The following is a 19715-nucleotide window of genomic DNA, read 5'->3' as shown; positions in this document are numbered from 1 at the left end:
GCTTAGTATACGAGTCTGTAGGGTGTCCCATCTGTCATTTTTACGTGTGCTCATCAGCTCCCCCTTTGCACTCTTGATGCGGTCTTCTGGCCAAGCCCGCACTGCTGCAGGCTCCACACACTTTACCAACCCAGAGGTCCTTGCGAAAGTGCAATCAGACAAATCAAACGATGGATGGGAGGAGTTCACACTGATGGGAAACTTCTCTTCCTATTTCTGGCATGACATTCCAGTCTGTCCTTAAATACGACTCCGGTGCACCCATGTGGACTCGGGTCCCTAAGGTCTGCACTACATGATGTCATCAAAGTGTGGACTTCACAAGGAAGTCCGGGCCTGTGATCGCTCTGTACTGTGCCTGGGTGCTCAGGCGCGGAACGCTCAGTGTTATCGCAAATCGCACCACAGCATGATTTAAAAGGAGAGACGTCATTTGCGTGACCACTCACCTTCATCTGCCTTCGTAAAAACCTTCTAATGCACGCAGCAGGGTTACGTGAATGTCTGAGCTGCACATGCAACAGACCAACTAAGCAATATGATAGGCATGTGAGAGGGCTGTGTGTCATCGTGCACCAAACAACTCAATAAAAACACAAACTTAACTTTACGATGGGTTCCAGTGTTAGGAGAGCGCTTCACTTCCTGTTTTATTCAAAACAATCACATCCTAATGACGAAAGTGCGCCCGGCCTCGGATCGCTCAAGTACAGTGTGAGTGTGTGCTTTTAGGGGGAGTAGGGAGGGGGGACAATCGTGGTGGGGCACCTAATGGGTTAGCCTATTGTAAGTGCGCCCTTAGTAAACAAAAATAATTGGCATATCATATGCATGCAAAATTGGACTTTGGCGTATGTATTGCATGACTTTTCAAAAGGTGTGCTATTTATATGCAATTCATCAGATTGGGCTGAGTCACAAGACATGCAAGAACCAATGAGATTTAACGTTATTAACGTGCAGCCATATTTCCATTTCCATTGCTTTGATTTTTATGTTTACACTAATGTACTGATTGCTAAATAATCTCAAAATAAGCTCAAACGTATCATTTTGCTTCGAAAGACATTAACTCACTGGATTCATATGGTTTCTATTTATGATGGGTGTATGTGCTTTGAATCATTGAGTACTTTTTTTAAAAACATGGTTTAATTTTGTCTTTAAAGGTCTGAACAAACATTTTTAGTAACTTGTTTATTTTCAATTCAAGTTCATACCTTATATGAGATTTGGCGATGTTGTGCCACAGCAGTGAGTTTCTCCATCAGGTCTCTTAGTCTCTTTTGTGTAGCCAGAGAGAGAAATTCAACAACATCAGGACAAACCTCAGTGATACCTAGAGAACCACCTGCATGCATGCGCGCGCACACACACACAAACACACACAAAAGACCAAAGGAATTAAATTCTGCTTTGCATTTCTTGTATATTTTCCTCAGTTTGCCAGAACTATACTAGTCAACATTTGAAGTAGATCAAAACCTTTCATAAAAGTTGTCTCATCTTTTTAAACACTACCCGTTCTTGTCTTTGATTCACTTTTTTGACCCACTTCAAATGTTGACTAGTTTAGTTGCGTGATGGTGTTACATATCTCTTGTCAAGCGACTAAGTAGTGTTAATAAAACCTTTGTGATCGTATTAACGGTCACCATGTCTTTTGCGAGGTGAAATGTTATTGAATCTGTGATTTCTCTCTGCTGTTTCAAACCGTTCTCATATAGTTTAACACTGGCAAAAGCATCCGAAAATGTTTTCCTTTCGAAAAAAATCACATATTCTGCATGTTCTGCGATGGGACTATTGCAGATGCACACATTGAGAAAATTATTGTGCAATCCTAATTCAAATCAACCATCAGATCTGAGGGATTAAGTTTAGTTTTTAAGCCCTATTGTGTTGATAATTTTTTTTCGTGGGGTTGTAAGGTATTTTCATAATTTACAGGGGTGGTCAGGAATTTTATTGCCGTCCGAATCCAGAAAGTCCGTGTTTTTCTCCAACCACCCGAGTAAAAATTCCCGGCTGAATTATCTACTTTATTTTAACAAACATCAAGGTCGTGTGTTCATTTATTTGCTGTCCGAATTCAGATCTCTGAATACAATTCTGCACTTCCTTTAAGACCACTAAAAAGTACCATATGGTTATGTGACATAAAAGATTGTGCCCATACTTTTCATCGTTTCAATTATCTCTCTTCTCTGTCTGTATTTAGCACTTGTTGCTGCTGATAATAATTTGAAAATGTATTCAATTACACAACAGTTTCCCATATACATATAATCAAGTATCCAGGTCATGTGAATAATCACGTAATTAACCTTACATATAATGAGACAAAGTCTGAGAACAGTTTGTTGTTTTTATTTGAGCTTTCATGTTGTTGTTCGCAGTCAGGGACTATTTTTTCTAGCGGAAGGAATGCTTTTATTGATTTAACTTCATGAAAGTTGCACTAATATTTCTTTTACTTTAATATTGTGTGGTAACCGTTTTATAAAAGCAATAAGGTACTCGAGGCAAGTGCTGTATCGTGAATAAGTAACGGCTGAAGGGGTTGCAGGTACTCCGCTTCGCGTCGTGCCTAACAACGCCCTTCAGCCTTTACTTATTCACGATACAGCACAGCCTCTCGTACCTTATTGCTTACACACGTACAGCGCATTTCCAGGTGTTTCGAATTATAAACATACACATTCACAGCAAATTTTAAATATTATGCATGAGTTATTGCGAAGGCAGCATTCAAATTTATTTTTACGGTCATCCTTATGAGAAACAATTGCAATCTGAATAGGGCTCAAAAGAAGTTTAAGCTTAAGGTTAAGTGCTTTGACACCATTGTTATCTATAAATTCTCTCAGTCTTTAGAAATAACTTCTGATCAGGGTTTGGGGTAGGTTTTTTTTTTACAGAAATGTTATTCCAAGAAAGTATACTGACCCAGGAATACACTTGCACTTTTCTAATAGAGCATTTGAATAGACCCATTTAACGCCTGACTAAAATGACGATTTGGAAGCAAATGTTTTCATCCCGTTAGAATGCAAAGATGTCAATGTTTTCCTGTACCGTTTACATTGTATTCAAATTTCCATAACGTCAGACGCGCTTTGTTCCTGTCGGCCCGTTACACTCGCCGAGCAGACAGACATCTGCAAACATTCCAACGCCATCTCAGTTTTGCCCTTTCTGCTGATCTGGACCGAGTTCCTGCGAGGCCAAGCCTGTCTCTTTCATTTTCACTTTTTCCTTTCCCATCTCCACCTCCTCCGCACGACTCCCCTACCTTCCGGCCATCTCTCTCTCCCTTTCTTTCTTTCTTTCTCTCTCTATCAGTCTCTCTCTTCCTTCCCTCTGCCGTTTTCTCTCTTCCTTGTTCAGACACTTTTTGATCAGTGCAGGAGAGTGGATTCCTGCCACTCTGGCAACTTTGCGCGGCTCAGCAGTCATTAGCATACTGATTAAGCAGAACGGGTTCGTCAGAGATACCGCTGATCAAAGACAGAGCCTGCGCTCCATGTCTGTCACAGCAGCACGGTGCAACATATGCCCCCAAAAAACACAGACAGGATGTACAGCATTGAGGCAGAGCTGAGGGAGGCGAAGCTACTTTGACAAACAGAAGGGATGACATATGCAATTGCATTTTAAATAAAGATATATTGTTGTATGGGGTAAGCAAGACAATGAAGATGATATAGCGAGATGTAGCTTAGGTTAGCAAAGGAGAGAAGTGTTGGGGAATGCATTTCAAGTCCCTTTGGATAAAAACTATTTTGCATGCATTACCTTTTGAGAAAAAATTCTGGGTTGTTTTAACCCATGCTTATATTGACAAACCTAAACCATTGGGTTTAAATACTTTGAACCTGGAAGTCTATAAGCGAACCTTGAGTTGAAAACACCCATTATTTTGGAATGAAATTTCTGTATGGTTTATTTAAACCAACTGTTGGGTTTGTCCATATGAAGAGCTCAGATGCAAAACCCTCTAAGTGTGTCTGACATGTTTTCTTGTAAATAAGCGTTGATAAGACCCTTAATGGTTTGTGTCAACAAACAGGTATTTCTGAATGGCCTAAGGCCAGGAATAAGCAGACTTCAAGCAAATGCATTTGATGAATGTTTAATACGTGTTGAGAGCATTAATATAATTTTCTAATTTTTAATGGAGGTGGCGTTTAGCAGCTTTTGTATCCGAGCTCCTCAAATTTTACCCACCTATGGGTTGAAACAACCAAGCACTGTATGGAAATAAACATGTTAGTTACTCTTACTTTGACAGACCTTCTCTCCCTAATAGTGGAAGCACTACACAAAAAAATGCTGGGTTATTTTCAACCCAGTGTTGGGTGAAAAAGCGACAAACTCAACCTGTTGGGTTATACTTAAACCAATGCCACGTTGTTTCAACCCAAAATACTGCTTTGTTTTAAAGGAGCATTTCACCCGTAGAAACATTCATCTTTATTGAAAGTGTGTCATATTTGTAGTCAAAATGTAACATACATTTCGAATTTGGTGCCTATGTGACAGAGAAAATGGGTGTTTGTAGTCTTACTTCCTCAACAAAGATATTGCACTTCCTTCTTTCAATGATGCAAAGTGATGATTTTTACATCATTGAAAGAAGGAAGTGCAACACTGAAATCTGTATTTCTCCTGTCTCAGTGTCAACTAAGGAAATGATGCACGACCATTCAAAAACATGACTGGGGTTCTAACTATACAAAGATTAATGCAAATGGGTGAAGTGTCCCTTTAACCCATTCTTGGGTCAAATCTAAACATTTTCTAAGTTAAAAGCAGGGTATCTGATTTGATCCAGAAACATTTTAGTTATGCTGGTTAAAAGTTTCCTCACATCCTGATAGCAATCACTATTTTAAGTTGTCTAAATTTATTTTTATGAATATATGTCATCTGTGAAAGGTGTAGAATGTTCAAAAAAAAATTCAACAAATCATTAAAGTCAGAACGAAAGCAATAATTGGACGCGTGCAATTTTTGCCCCTTATCTGTGAACGTGTTTTGCATGCCACTGTGCACCCTGTTTACGCAGACACCATATGTCATCAGCGCGTTCACGTGCGCTCACCTCCCGTCTGTAAACTAGGGTGGCCATTCGTGCCAGTTCCGCCGGACACATCCCGAACATGTTTTCGGGTTCGTTCTCTGGAAGTCGCATTGCTCGACCGCGTACGTCATCGATGTTCTCACATTTCAGTTAAAATACATTAGAAAATTAAGATTTATTTCTTTTAAGACATACAATCATTGCAGTTTCATTCTTACTTTGAAATGTAACGGTTGCTTTTCTGAAATTAAACCCGAAATATTAAACCTTGATGACGTATGCGGTCGAGCAACGCGACTTCCGGAGAACGAACCCAAAAACATGTTCGGGACGTGTCCGGCGGAACTGGCACGAATGGCCACCCTACTGTAAACAGAGGGGGAATGGCAAACTTTCCTGCAGAATTGAAATGTATTATTGAAATGAAATAATTGTTTTGAAACAACAACGACAAAAACCATCTGGATCAGGAAAGAGCAAAAACCTGAATTCAGATCGTGATTTCAGTGCTAAGAGGCTACCGTTAGCATGTTTCAAAATCAGATACACTGCCTTTAATTTAACCCAGCAGCTGGGTTTGTCCCCATCTGACCCAACGCTGTAGCTGGGTTGAAAAAACTCTAGCATTTTTTTTGTGTCTATGCTTGACATATGTATATTTATACCGCATTAGCCCTTCCACTGGAATTGACTATGAAAGGTAGTGCATACTGTAGAAGATATCCAGTACCCAGTTTTGTCTGGTCTGAGTGAAATTACCTATGTGTAGCACTTGTGTCTGGAGGGCTGATGGGAACAAAAAGGGCTCCTCTTGACAAGAGCGGATCACTGATCCCACGAGCTCAGAGCCAGAGGCCAGGATACGAGCGTTCTCCTCACTCACATTCACTCCTGCCATGGAGGCCACATCATTAATGTCGTCGTCATCTCTAAATGAAGAGCAAAAAAATGCGCACATAAAATAAAATCCTATTGTCTTTAAACTTGATCAGCTGGACTTCAGAAATGGAGTTTCCATCCAGTGTTATCTCATGTTTCATTTCCATTTGACGATTACACAGTTTCAAGGTGAACAGCTTATTTACTTAATGTTGTTAAAAGAATAGTTTAACATAAAATTATCCCATAATTTACTCACCCACATGGTGACTTTCTTTAGCCAAACACATTCTAAGCTTTGTAATGCCATTGATAGTTGTTAACATTTTGAAGCTCCAAAAAGCCAAACCATCCATTATTAAAAATAACCCAAATGACTTCACTGGGTTAATAAATGTCTTCTGAAACAAAATGATACATTTGTGAGAGAAAACCAATATTTTGAGCTTTTCTGTGATCAGTAGATTGTGTATCAGTGTAAACACACAAATCAGCAATGCAAGTTCAAATATGGCAGCACATCAATAACATCAAATCTTATTGCGTCAACGATGACACACAAATAACAACTAGTTACATAACAAATAAGAACCAATGAGATTCAAATGTTACTGACCGCCTCAAATGGCACAAGAGTAAATAAATAAGGCAATTAATTTTCAAGTGAACTATTCCTTTAGAAAACAACCCTTTTTCAATGTTTATACACTGTAAAAAACGCCTTATTGCACTTACAGTTAAAAGGGCACCTACTGCTAAATAACATCTTTATTTTGTGTATTTGGTATAATACAAATTTTTCATGTGGTTTATGGTAAAAAAGACATTATTTTCCACATACCGTACATTTTTGTAGCTCCAAATACACTGGCTTTGTACAAAATCCGAGCGTTTGAGGAAAGCAGTGTCTCTGATTGGCCAGCTAATTTGTACGTTGTGATTGGTCCGAATACCTCCGACATCAACCCGAAATGTGACGCTCCTTACCATGTTTGAAAGATTCACTCACAATTCAATGCTAACAGGAGTTAAATTACAGGCTGAGTCCGAAGCGTGAGGAATTATGATAATGTCGGTCTTGTATACATCACCAATCCCAGGAAGTAAACTGTTGCCTACAATCCATGTGTTTCTTTCTTGACTAGTGAGGAGTTGCTATAAAATTGATTGCTATAAATTTGAATAAATTGCTAAAAAGATGAATTAGCTTAAGTTATTTTAACTTTATTCTTATAATTTATACCAACTCCTTACTAGCCAAGAAAGTTTAAATAATTGTAAATTCAAGTTGATTAAACTTAAAAATGTAAGTCCAATAAGGAATTTTTACAGACATGCTTATTAAAATGAAGTAACATTAAGGTATTATCTCATTCAGTCTCATGCATTTTTAAACACTGCTTAAAATATAATACCTACAATAACAGTTACATATTTCATGAATCTTATTACTACTAACTGTTGTTTAGCTATTATTAGTGACCAGAAATTGCAGTTTCACTTAAATCCTCATCTTCATGTCCATCTTACACACCACGCACCAGTTACGTCATTTCTTCGTTTTTGGCCATTTCATGACCAGTGTTGGGCAAGTTACTGAAAATTAGTAATTAGTTACAGTTACTAGTTACTTCTTTTAAAAGTAATTGAATTACTCGTTACTGTATATCAAAAGTAATTAGTTACTAGGGAAAGTATCTTAAGTTACTTTTATGTCTGCTTTTTAAATGTATATATGAACAGTACTTAACAGTCAAACAATAAAATGATAGGCCACAGTGGGCGTCACTCGTTTGTTAGTTTGGTTATGTACTGCATTATTTTAGTAAAGTTTCTTATATGTATGGGATATTTTCAGGGCCGCATTAATGCATGGGCTTACCTGGGCTTAAGCCCAGGGCCTCGGGCTGGGAAGGGCCCCGAGTTGCCGGAAAAAAATAACTGCCGCATTTTATAAAAAGTTGATACTCCCTTTAAAATTATGCTTAATCGCTTTGCTTTGAATGTCCGTGCGTGAATGCAGTTCCTGCGCAAGGAAATCTCTCACTTACTTATAGGCTACCCTGCAATCATTAGTGCGCTTTTTAAAATTTCTGTCTGAAATATCCATTATTGCATTTCTGAAGGCAACACAGACAGCTTTCTGATAAAGTGACCAAAAGTGCCTTTCAAGTGATGAACAAAGACTAAACTGAGGACGCGTTTTTATCTTAATATGAAAGACAACGTGTATATAAACATTCATTAAATGATTCCTCGTAACATTTTAAAGCCAAGATGTACAGAACAGCACACAAAGATATTACACAAAACATTTTTGATAACTAAATCTAATAAATAACAAATTAGATTCTGCCTCGGAAGCCACGGCTAAGTTCAGCGATCGTTTCATTTTGAGATTTAGCGTGGCAAGGAAATAAAAGACGAGAAATTACATATAGTTTGTTACTGTAAATTATAAAAAACAAGCTTTATATACAATTACTTAAACGGTTCATGTATAACCGAAAAACACTGAAATTAAGGATTTTATAGACACTATATATGCTTTATTATTTTGCACAAAAATATCTGATTGCTTACTTTCACTTTGATCATCTCTGTATTCACAAAAACGGCTTACCTGTTTTGTAGCTCAACTTTTGACAAGTTAAGCAACCTTTTTAAATACATTTTAAAACTTATACTTGTCGAAAAAAATCAGTTTTTTGATGTTACGTTTGATGAATGCCTAAATATGATCATGCAGAGCACCTAGCACGTTCGGCTAAGTTGAATGTGACAGCATGCAACCGCGCAACATCGACACAACGAAAAGCAATCCAAAACGTATACAGAACTTAAATTATATCAGAATTTACCTTTATAATTAATAAAAAATAAAAACAAAATAAAGTCAGAATCAATAGGTGCAGAACATGGGTGCAAAATGCCTAAATGCGCATGGGAATAAAACCCACAAATAGTTTAATCAGATAACACTAAATAATCTATAAATTAAATAAAAACAAGGAAATATTAAAATTAATTTTAAAATAACGAAAGTATAGAATTACCTGTTTTGTCTTTTTAATTGCAGAAACAAAGAGACTTTGCAATGGTTTCTGGATATGGACGTCTAGCCCTGTCACGGGATTTAGGCTATTAACAGACTTTAAAAATATTTATTAAAAGCTACTATATTATTTACTTAGTATTATCATAATAGGATGTATATTTTTTATATTGGGAGAAAGCTGTTAAATGTGAAATCAGATACTGTGCACTCTTATACAGCCAAAATGAAATGATCCTCAATTTTATAACACATCTGCGACAATTGACTGTGCAGTAGTCGAATCAGGCTTCTCCTGTCAAAGCATCGAATCTTAGACTATTCGGGTCACCTAGGACTATGTGCATATGTTATGCAGTGATATTTGAGTATATTGCGGGCATTCTGATATGGTTTTAATATTTTTTCATTCCATTTATTCCAGCAAAATAAAAGCCTGACAACTTGCACTTAGTGATTATAAAGATTGTGTGAATGTAGGCTGCAATTCTGGTGGATAAAGGGCCACACAAAATGATAAAGCCCAGGGGCCCCTTACAGTGTTAATGCGGCCCTGGATATTTTACACGTAAGACTCTAATATATCACTTACTGTAGGAGCCTATTTTGCTTTAGATTCAGCCTTTGAATATTTTTGTTAGAAATTATATTAATATGTAAGCTTAGTTCAGTTATGTATATCATTTAGACCATTTAGACAAATATTCTGTATGTTTACATTGAAAATATATAATGTGTTAAAATTGTGTACTGTCTCTTTAAGAATTTGGAGACTGTGAAGCTTGCGGCAGGTAGTGCGCAGGACTACAGTGGAATACAGTGGAGTTGCACAGTTCTCTTTACCGCATCCGTGATATTTAAGATTTAAGATCATATATTGTTTGTATATTTTGTTATGATTATATGTTATGTATATAATATGTTATATTATGTTTGATTTAAGTGATAAACAAGATTAAAGGAAGATATTTAATCAGAAAACGGAGTACGTGGATTGTTTTGTCGGACGGACACAGAGCGAGTGGATTGATTTGTCGGATACACAGCAAGTGAAACCAAAACTGAAAATAAATGCGCACTCACACATATGGAGTTTTAAGACTTTTGTACAGTGCATATTTGACTGGAAACAACAGTTGCGGATCGTTCTCTTCCATGAAGGCCAATGTAAACATCTAAGAATATATTAACATTTCTCAGATTTATTACTTTTGTGGACTACAAATGCAAGTTGATGTCTGGGATTGCTTGGCAAAGATAATTTACAAACATGAGACCGGATGGATTATGACTCCCGCACAATTTTTAAACAAAGGTATGTTGTCCCGTTTAGATTCATGTTCATTCTATACGCAACATTAAGTTTATTGATTCATTGCGCCGCCCACCACGGTCCTGCGACGTTAGATCGGAAATGTCTTGTCTGCAAGTGTTTTTTTTTTTACAAAATAGAGTAAAATGAGTAACAAACTCATTTAAATTTCAATAATTGTAATTGTGTTACTTGATTTTAAAAAAAATACTTTGTTACACGCTTGTTACTGCTAAAAATAGTGGAATTACAGTAACGCGTTACTTACTATCTGCCAACTTCATTAGGCCTACCATTATACTACCAATTTACAGCATTGCTTTTACCCAACTTTACAAAATAACCAAGAACGATCCAGTTACATTATACATTAGTACTATTTTGGTAATTTCACACTTACTGGTAACTTTAATTCAACATTGCAGAGCAATGGTTGATTACCTTTAAAATTGGGAAATATGGCTTGAGGCACCACTGGCTTTCTTGCATCTAAGGAAAACACCCATGTGTGTATCATCATAGACGTATCAATTGGTGTAGTTTTAGGAAGCTAAAGCTACAGCCACATAACGGTTTTCTACCTACATTCACCCTTTAAAGAACCGATGCACACACACACACACACACACCCATGCACAGAGCGCCTAAGAATGGCCGCAAGTCAGAGCTATTACCGGAAAGACCCCGGGGTGCTGTCCTTGAAGCCGTGCGCCTGTGCTGTAAGGGCCGGCTGAGAAAAGTGCGTTTTAGACGCCTGAAGGAAAGGCCGCACAACAGCACCTGTTGGGGCAGAATAAAAATACAGATATTTTTATCAGCTGGAAATGAATTGGGACATTTGGAGGAGAAAGCAAAAGAATAATAAAATTCACCTGGTCTTGCGGCAAATTAAGCTGCAATCAATAAAACTTTCTCTGAACTTACAAAACATCCGTGTAATTACAGACAATTTCCACATCTAAGATGCAAATAAGCATAGCTTGTACCTTTTGGGTGAGCGTTGCTTTGAATGACCAGCTGTTTGGATTGAGAGTGCGTCTGCGCAGGTAGGACAACATGAGGTGACGATGTGACCGACTGTTTGACGATGACTCCTTTAGGTTGCTGGATCAACTAAAAAAAGTTAAGGCGATAAGAATTCAGCATCAAAATACAATTCCTGAAAAAATACAACAATTATGGAAATGAAATACTTAAAGAAGTTATAGTGCGTCTAGTCCACCTCGAGGACACTGTAAAAGCCATCTACGTCAAGCATTAGGAGAAACACTTTCTGATTCTCTCAAGTAATCAAAATATCCGAAGTCTATTCAGGTGTATGCAAAATGAGCTTCCATATTTCCGTGGAAATCCATCAAGACGTCCAATAAAATGACGATATTAGATTACGGAAAAGCAAATCATGACATTATTTGAATATGATAACATGACATTCCTGGTAAGAAATGGGGTAAGACTCATGCATCTTTGTCTCTGGTGTAAAACTAATTTGCCTGTGCTAGGGCTTGTGGGATACCGGTGGTTTTAAGTGAATTAGCCTGTATACCGTGGGCGGTGGCGAGTTAACCGGGAAATGAAGACAAAGTGAAGGGAGGCTGTCATAAAAATGAACCAGTGCACTGGGAATGAAGCAGTGTGAAATTAGAGAATATCTCCCTCTCATACACACACACACACACACACACACACACACACACACCACACACACACGCAAACACAAACATAATTTAATTGTTACATAAAACATCAAGACTGTACACTCAGGGTCCCTGATCATACATATCTAAGATATTTAACTCTATACTTCATATGGTATGGGACAGTGCTGTTAGATGTGTCAGAGGGTAACTGTGTTGCCCCCTTGGTGTACCAAAATTTGTCACATCACATAACCGTATATTTACTGTACAATGAGCCCTTATATGATTTAGATAAAGTATACACATCAGAAGTTTATTTTTAACCAAAAAGCACTTTAAGCACGTGCACTTCACAATAAATTCTTTCACATGGAAATTGAATTTTGCTCATGTAAGCTAAACCAGGTATGAATAAAACACATAAAATTGCCTTTTACTAAGGAATGAGATAAAGTTTGCCAGAATTTCTAGCATAAGCTGTGTGCCAATGGCTCAAATGCTGTAGAGTAAAATGCTTAACTTATGCTTAAAGGACACTCCACTTTTTTGAAAATATGCTCATTTTCCAGCTCCCCTAGAGTTAAACATTTGATTTTTACCATTTTGGAATCCATTCAGCTGATTTCCGTGTCTGGCGGTACCACTTTTAGAATAGCTTAGCATAATCCATGGAATCCGATTAGACCATTAGCATCGTGCTAAAAATAACCAAAAAAGTTCAGTATTTTATTCCATCTAAAATTAGACACTTCTGTAGTTACATCGTGTATCAAGACCGACGGAAAATTAAAAGTTACGGTTTTCTAGGCAGATATGGCTAGGAACTAAACTCTCATTCCGGCGTAATAATCAAGGACTTTGCTGATGTAACATAGCTGCAGGAGGCACAATGATAATACGCACTGACCGAAAATAGTCCCCTTAGTTACTTTCAAAAGCAAAAGAATATTTTCGGGAACTGCGTAATATCATTGCGCCTCCTGCAGCCATGTTACAGCAGCAAAGTCCTTGATTATTATGCCAGAATGAGAGTATAGTTCTTAACCATATCTGCGATGTAACTACAGAAGAGTCAAGTTTTAAATAGAAAAAATATCTAGACTCTTTGGTTGTTTTTGAGCGCGATGCTAGTGGTCTAATCAGATTCAATGGATTACGCTAAGCTATGCTAAAAATGGTACTGCCAGACCCAGAAATCAGCTGAATGGATTCCAAAATTGTAAAAATCAAATGTTTAACTCTAGGGGAGCTGAAAAATGAGCATATTTTCAAAAAAGTGGAGTGTCCCTTTTCCTAGTGCTTAAAAGTGTTAGTAAGCTTTGCTTTGAAATGCAGTACATAATTAAAAATACTATAACAGTATGTCACAAAAGCTATTTACCACGTTCAATCAACATCTAATTAGGTATATTAATATTAGCAACTCATTTAATTTCCCCTTGCCTAGTGGACAACTTAAAGGGATAGTTCACCCAAAAATGAAAATTCTGTCGTCATTTTTTCACTCTCATGTTGTTACAAGCAAACCTGTATAAATTTCTTTGTTCTGATGAACACGAAGGAAGATATTTTGAGAAATGTTTGTAACCAAACCATTTTTGAGCCCCATTCACTTATACAGTAGGAAAAATTAAAACTATGGAAGTAAATGGGGCTTACGAACGGTTAAACTCTTTCACCGCCAGCATTTTTTAAAAAGTTGCCAGCCAGCGCCAGCGTTTTTCATGATTTTCACAAAAGTTTAATGCCTTCCAGAAAATGTTCTTCTACAAATATATAAACATACAATATACCAAATGAAAGAACAGACCCTCTGCTTTCAAAAAAAAAAAAAAGTTTCATCCTACCTTCAGTAGTTCTTTTGTAATCAGCTTTTGATTATGGGTAGGTTTCTGCAAAAACACCACATTTTGAGCAAAAAGCAGAATTCCATTTTTGTGACTGACTTTTCATAGAGATCCCATTCAGAGCGATCTTTAAAACAGACACAGACATGCAGCAGCTTGCCATAGGGCAATACTTCCGGTTTTAAAAAGTTGCGGATAATAGCGGTATTGCGGAAAGCCGGAACTACTCGTCATTGGCAGGGAAGCGTTTTCTCTTGATTGATGAGATACCTCGTCATTGGCGGGGAAAGAGTTAATTACAAACATTCCTCTAAATATCTTCCTTCGTGTTCATCAGAACAAAGAAATTTATACAGGTTTGTTACAACATCAGAGTGAGAGAATGATGACAGAATTTTCATTTTTGGGTGAACTATTCCTTTATGTAAAAAGTGTCTCTTTACTATACATATGCTTGTTGTTTTTATACAGAAACCACACTTGGAAAAAATATATATTAAGAATAACACTAACACTGAAATATCATTTGTTTTCTTTATTATTAAATAATTTTCACATTGCTTTATATAGGCCAACCCCTGAAATAATCTTCATGATAAATAGATGGCTTACCAGCTGAGCAGCTCTCGTTGGCTGTGTGGATTTGAGGGAGGAGCTGACGGTCGAGGTGGGCTTCTGGGTTGTAGCTTTGGTTGAGGCTGAATCTGAGGGCTTGACTTGTTCACATTGCTGAATGAAGAGCTGTGAGTTTGGGGTGAGCTGACGTACCGCTGGCAGGCTTCTCTAAATGAGAGAAAACATCAGCCTTAACATGCATTATCTTCAGGTACAGTACTAATTTAACCCCTACAGACCTGATTTTTCAGGTGTTTAATCAGTGTTCCTTATTTCATTGATCAGCATTTTTATTAGTTTGAACCACAAAACATGATATATCTATTCCGGTGGACGCAGCGTCTGAAGGGGTTAAAAACTGTTGGTACACACCAACAATTGGGCTAATTTTGGGCCGATTTCCCCCCTTCTGACAATCCTAGCAATGTCCCGATTATCTTGATGGTTCTACAGATTATCTTATCAGATTTTTTCTTGATGTGCGGTGTGTTAAGAGTGTCGGAAGAACCTCAGAGTTGCCCCGATCGAGAATCATAAATATTAAACATGTTTAATATTTACGATCAGAAATACTATGAGATTTCCTGTGTTCACAGTCGAGACTCTGGTTGAAAATCTGTTCGTGTGTGGTGTGCTGTCTTTGAGATATCATGGCATACCACACATTATAGGAGCAAAACGGTTAAATCTAGGATTTTTTATCCTCATGTTTGTGGTCTATCACATTTTGAAAATCTTATAAGATGTAAAAAAAATATTTTGGTGTGTACCCGGCATAATTTAACTCAGACCAAAGCAGTCAAGTCAGCAGACAGAGCGTTGTTTTATTCATATAAGCTTTAAATGTCTGATAATAAATTAAGACCTAAAATCAGGTAAAAAATGAGATGTCTTCTTTTATTCCCAAACATAGATCTTAAAAATCACCTTAAGGAAAGGCACAAGATATGGCTGAGGGGAAGATCTGAGCTCCATGTAGAGCTTTTCAGTAAACTCTTCAGCTTCTAGTTTCCCATCCTACACATTAGGAAGACAACAAACATGACATTAAACTAAAGTTTGCATTTGAATACATAATGCATTGGTAATGAAAGCAGGAAGTGACATCACACCAGCAGGCTTTTGACGAGAGCTTTGACGTTTTGAGCCATGTTGGCTGAGCGAGTGCCACTCGACGCTAGTTTCATAAGAGTGACCAGAAAGTTTTTACACTTCTTCACGTTCTCCAAGGTATCCTGACAAGAAAAGCAAAACAATGATAAACATATGTAAAGCTCATGGCTCAACTGGTAGTGCATGGCTCAATCATGCTCAATGGGTTCGACTTCCAGGGAACACATAATAATAAACCTTACAAGTGTGTGAATGTAAATGTTTACAACATAGTATCAAGTCATGACTTACAGCTGTAACATTAACCGGAGTTGAGGTTGCATTTGTGCCGGATCTGGTTGGTACGTTTGGACATACCATACGTGGGGCATTACCCTGGGTGGATGGAGCACCTTTGCACATGGACTAAAGACAAATAAATGAAAAATTGACATGATTAAGCAGATTAATGAGATATAGGAAATAATGACCCAAGGGAAAAGTGTGAGCCTTGCCAAGAATGCGTGCCAGTCAAGATATTGCCCTGAAGTTAGCGTATGAATCATTATTTTTTGTTTTGTTTGTTTGGATCAATAATTGATGCAGCCAAAGTGAGTAATACCTTTACAGGGGTATTAATTACGGTAGCTGCGTTGACAGAATTAGTCCTCTGGTTAAAGACCCCCGCTGTGCTCCTGTTTGGAGTCATTTGACTGGCTTTGATAACAGTCCCCACGGTAGAGCTGGGCTTTTTGACCGCAGTTCCTATAACACCGGCTGACTTAATAATGGTCGTTCCTGTCAAACACAATGGCGTGGTCTTCGGTTTTTGAACAGTTGTGGTAGTTGGGTTAAGTTTAAGATTGGCGGTGGTTGAAGGTGGGAGAGAAACTCGGATGATTGGTGCAGCTGTTACTGTTGCCTATAAAAAGAGATAAGATTCATTTTCATTATTTCAAATAAAGATCTTCAAAAGTAGGCATAGCTTTAGATGACTGTAATAAATCCCATATTATTATTTTTACTAGACCTTTGATTTTACTCCCTGATATCAAACAGTGATCAAAGGCACACACACCTGAGTGGCTGAAGGTTTAACTACAGTAGAGGCATTAGTTGGTTTTGGCAGCATTCCTTGAGCCTGTGCTTGGGCCAAAGCCTGCTGGGATACCAACATCAACTGCCCACTGTCACTGCGGATTAACACCATTCCTTCAGAAATAGGAGAGAGAGAGAATGACATTGGAAAGATTGGTATGTTAGTTTGGTATTAAAGAGACAGCTCATCCCAAAATAAATAAATATTATTTATGTAATTTATTGTTTACTTACACTCATGTTATTTCAAACCTTTATGCAAAACACAACAGAAGATATTTTAAAGAATGTTGGTAAACAACATTAGTCCCTATTGACATCCATTGTATGACAGGAAATCCAGTTGAGATATTTCTCAAAATATCTTCTTTTGTGCGTCGTCATCATATACAAGTTTTGAACAACATGGAGGTGAATAAATGTTGACAAGAATTTATTTTTGGATGAACCATCTCTTATTTACACTAATCAACATTTGAAGCGAAACAAAACCTTTCATAAAAGTTGTCTTAAAACCAATACCCATTCTTGTCTTAGGATAACTTTGATTTAAGGGGGACATTTCACAAGACTTTTTTAAGATGTCAAATAAATCTTTGGTGTCTCCACTTTGTTAAAATTGCCACTTTGTAGGTGTGAGCAAAAATGTGCCGTTTTTGGGTGTGTCCTTTAACATGCAAATTAGTTGATGTCTGCACTAAATAGCAGTGCTGTGGTTGGATAGTGCAGATTAAGGGGCGGTATTATCCCCTTCTGACATCACCAGGGAAGCCAAATTTCAATTACCTATTTTTTCACATGCTTGCAGACAATGATTTACCAAAAATTAGTTACTGGTTTGATCTTTTTCACATTTTCTAAGATGATACAAGCACTGGGGACCCAATTTAAGCACTAAAAAGTCAGACTTTCATGATATGTCCCCTTTAACGTTTTAGATCCACTTGTTGGTCAGTGACAAAAACGGTTTGGCCAGATGAGAAACTCAAAAACTTGTTTTAAAAGCATGCATTAGGTATATTTCAATGCACATATTGTATTCATGTTGATTTTATGCAAATAAAAATTTACATTTGCACATTTTTTAATGAAAGTTAGACTGAATGGACCTGAAAATGTCAAATGGTGTAACCGCCAATCGCGCCAAAGAAGGAGAAATATTACATATTTTATCCACCTAGACGGCATATAATCGTAATCATAAAAAAAATATCACACGAAAACACATTTTATTAGTTATTTCTAAATTTAATTTATGCGTTTTTGTAATTTTTGTCCGGACATATGCTGAAAACAGCTGTTTTTAAATAATCTTTGACAAATGATGTAAAAATGTATGTAATCAAATCATATTATTACACTAGATAATTATATTTTATTCTAATTTTTTTTAAAATATATTTACATTTTAATAAAAAATACTAGTTACACCAATTGACACAAACCGGTTACACCACATTGACATTTTTTACATTACCCCCCAAATATTCTTTCAAAAAGTTAAATCAGAAATTTTAGCCTTGGAACTCAAAAAAAGAGAATGTATGCAAGTAAGCTACCAATTTATTTTGACATTTTAAAATGTTTACGTTTAATTAAACCATAAGGACACAAAAAATTCACGTCATTGACTATAATATTAGGGATAAGGGCTATACTGTCATAGAGTATGTGTGACGAAAAACAACAAAAGTTCCTAAATCAAGATTTCTGACTTAGTTGTCTAACACAGTGGTTCCCAAACTTTTTCAGCGTGCGGCCCCCCTTGTGTACGGTGCATTCCTTCGCGGCCCCCCAAAGAAAATTTGTGACAAAAACTGTTCTAAAACTCAAGATTTTAATAAAAAAACCATTAAATTATACCAAAAAGTAGTGCTTTTGGTTAGTGGCCTTATTTTTTAGGTTTAATTACACAGAATTTATGATAAATTAATGTATTTCATAACGCGGCCCCCAGTTTGAAAACCACTGGTCTAACACATAAAACTTACCCTGTGGGACTTGGAAGTTAGCAGGCAGCTGCAATGGCACGGGCGCGCGTGTCACAGTTACGTTTTGTGATGGTGTGGAAATCCTCGACAATGTCATGCCTGGCGTCAAGGTGGTGACCCTGGGCTGGTTCATGGCCACAGAGCTCACAGAGACCTTTCCAGACTGAGGAACCAGTGCCAGGCTGGTAGCCCCTGGTCCCTGCACACTGGGTGTTAGTGTGGACATTGTAGCTGTCACAACCCTGGCACCCACAACTACCGGTGTGGTGCATCTGATGTTTGCAGTGCCTGCTATGACCTTTGGAGCAGGTTCAGATGAAGCTGATAGATTAGTAGATAGATTAGAAGTTACAGGATCATTTAATTTTGGTTGGTCGCCTTCTTCATTGAGAGCTGCTGAATCTGGTTTGCTGTTTTCAGTGTTGGTAGCATTAGGGTTTGATGTTTTTTTTTCTTTACCTGACGTGTCTTGTGAGGTGAGTTTGCATTGGGTTTCCAGTGACCCTTTAGGGATACTTGAGTGCCCATCATCTTGCTCCTTAACTGCTTCAGGAGTCACGTCGTCTGTTTTCTCACGGGTATGATTGTTGTTCGACTGATCTGAGACAGATGTTTCTGACATTTTTTAGACTGCAGTAAACAGGTCGAATCGTTCAGTACAAAATATCGCGCTTAAATACTTTTACAGAAAGACTTCGGTAAAAAGACTGCACGAGCATCTTAAATGCTTGTCAGCGCGCACTCGTGCCTCGTCTGCATATTAACTTCACCTGTAATCTTTTGTCAGAAACTACACGCGTGTTGAGAGTTCGTACGGCGCTGTGTAGACTGATCGGCGTATGACATCAAAGTACCGCGAGAACGATGCGAAATCATACGTTCGCTCTCGCGGTACTTTGATGTCATACGCCAATCAGGTTGCGCAGTGCAGCATGAATTCGCTAACGTCATCAGTCAATAAAATACAACGCAATTAAATTAACACATTATTTCTTAATGTTTTCTCTCGTACTTCTTAAAAATTTAAAGAGGGTCTTAAAAATTAGTTAAAGCAATAAACCACTTTGTTTTAAACGTTTTTGTTTTAGGCACAATTTTCA

At 37.4% G+C, this 19715-nt stretch overlaps 1 protein-coding gene across 3 annotated transcripts in view; it reads right to left on the bottom strand.

The window, feature by feature from the left end:
- The window catches only part of taf4b (TAF4B RNA polymerase II, TATA box binding protein (TBP)-associated factor), a 52580-nt gene extending 33153 nt beyond the window's left edge, over nt 1-19427 (bottom strand). For 2 of the 3 annotated variants that reach the window (XR_012358617.1, XM_055186171.2), the window contains exons 1-11: nt 18616-19427; nt 16605-16738; nt 16149-16448; nt 15839-15952; nt 15547-15669; nt 15362-15451; nt 14432-14602; nt 11319-11445; nt 11007-11112; nt 5846-6015; nt 1221-1351 (exon numbers count right to left, since the gene is read on the bottom strand). Coding sequence is in view for 2 of the 3 variants with exons in the window: in XM_055186171.2 (XP_055042146.2) it covers nt 1221-1351; nt 5846-6015; nt 11007-11112; nt 11319-11445; nt 14432-14602; nt 15362-15451; nt 15547-15669; nt 15839-15952; nt 16149-16448; nt 16605-16738; nt 18616-19237 (2088 nt within the window). In the remaining variant the exon portion in view is untranslated. The remainder of the gene's footprint in view (nt 1-1220; nt 1352-5845; nt 6016-11006; nt 11113-11318; nt 11446-14431; nt 14603-15361; nt 15452-15546; nt 15670-15838; nt 15953-16148; nt 16449-16604; nt 16739-18615) is intronic. The other variant, XM_055186172.2, reaches the window with a different exon arrangement.
- Nucleotides 19428-19715: the final 288 nt, after the last annotated feature.

This window comes from Misgurnus anguillicaudatus, chromosome 18 (assembly GCF_027580225.2).
Source record: "Misgurnus anguillicaudatus chromosome 18, ASM2758022v2, whole genome shotgun sequence".
NCBI classification, from domain to species: Eukaryota; Metazoa; Chordata; class Actinopteri; order Cypriniformes; family Cobitidae; genus Misgurnus; species Misgurnus anguillicaudatus.
The sequence above is the reverse complement of the archived record's forward strand: the minus strand, read 5'-3'. Positions and strand labels throughout refer to the sequence as shown.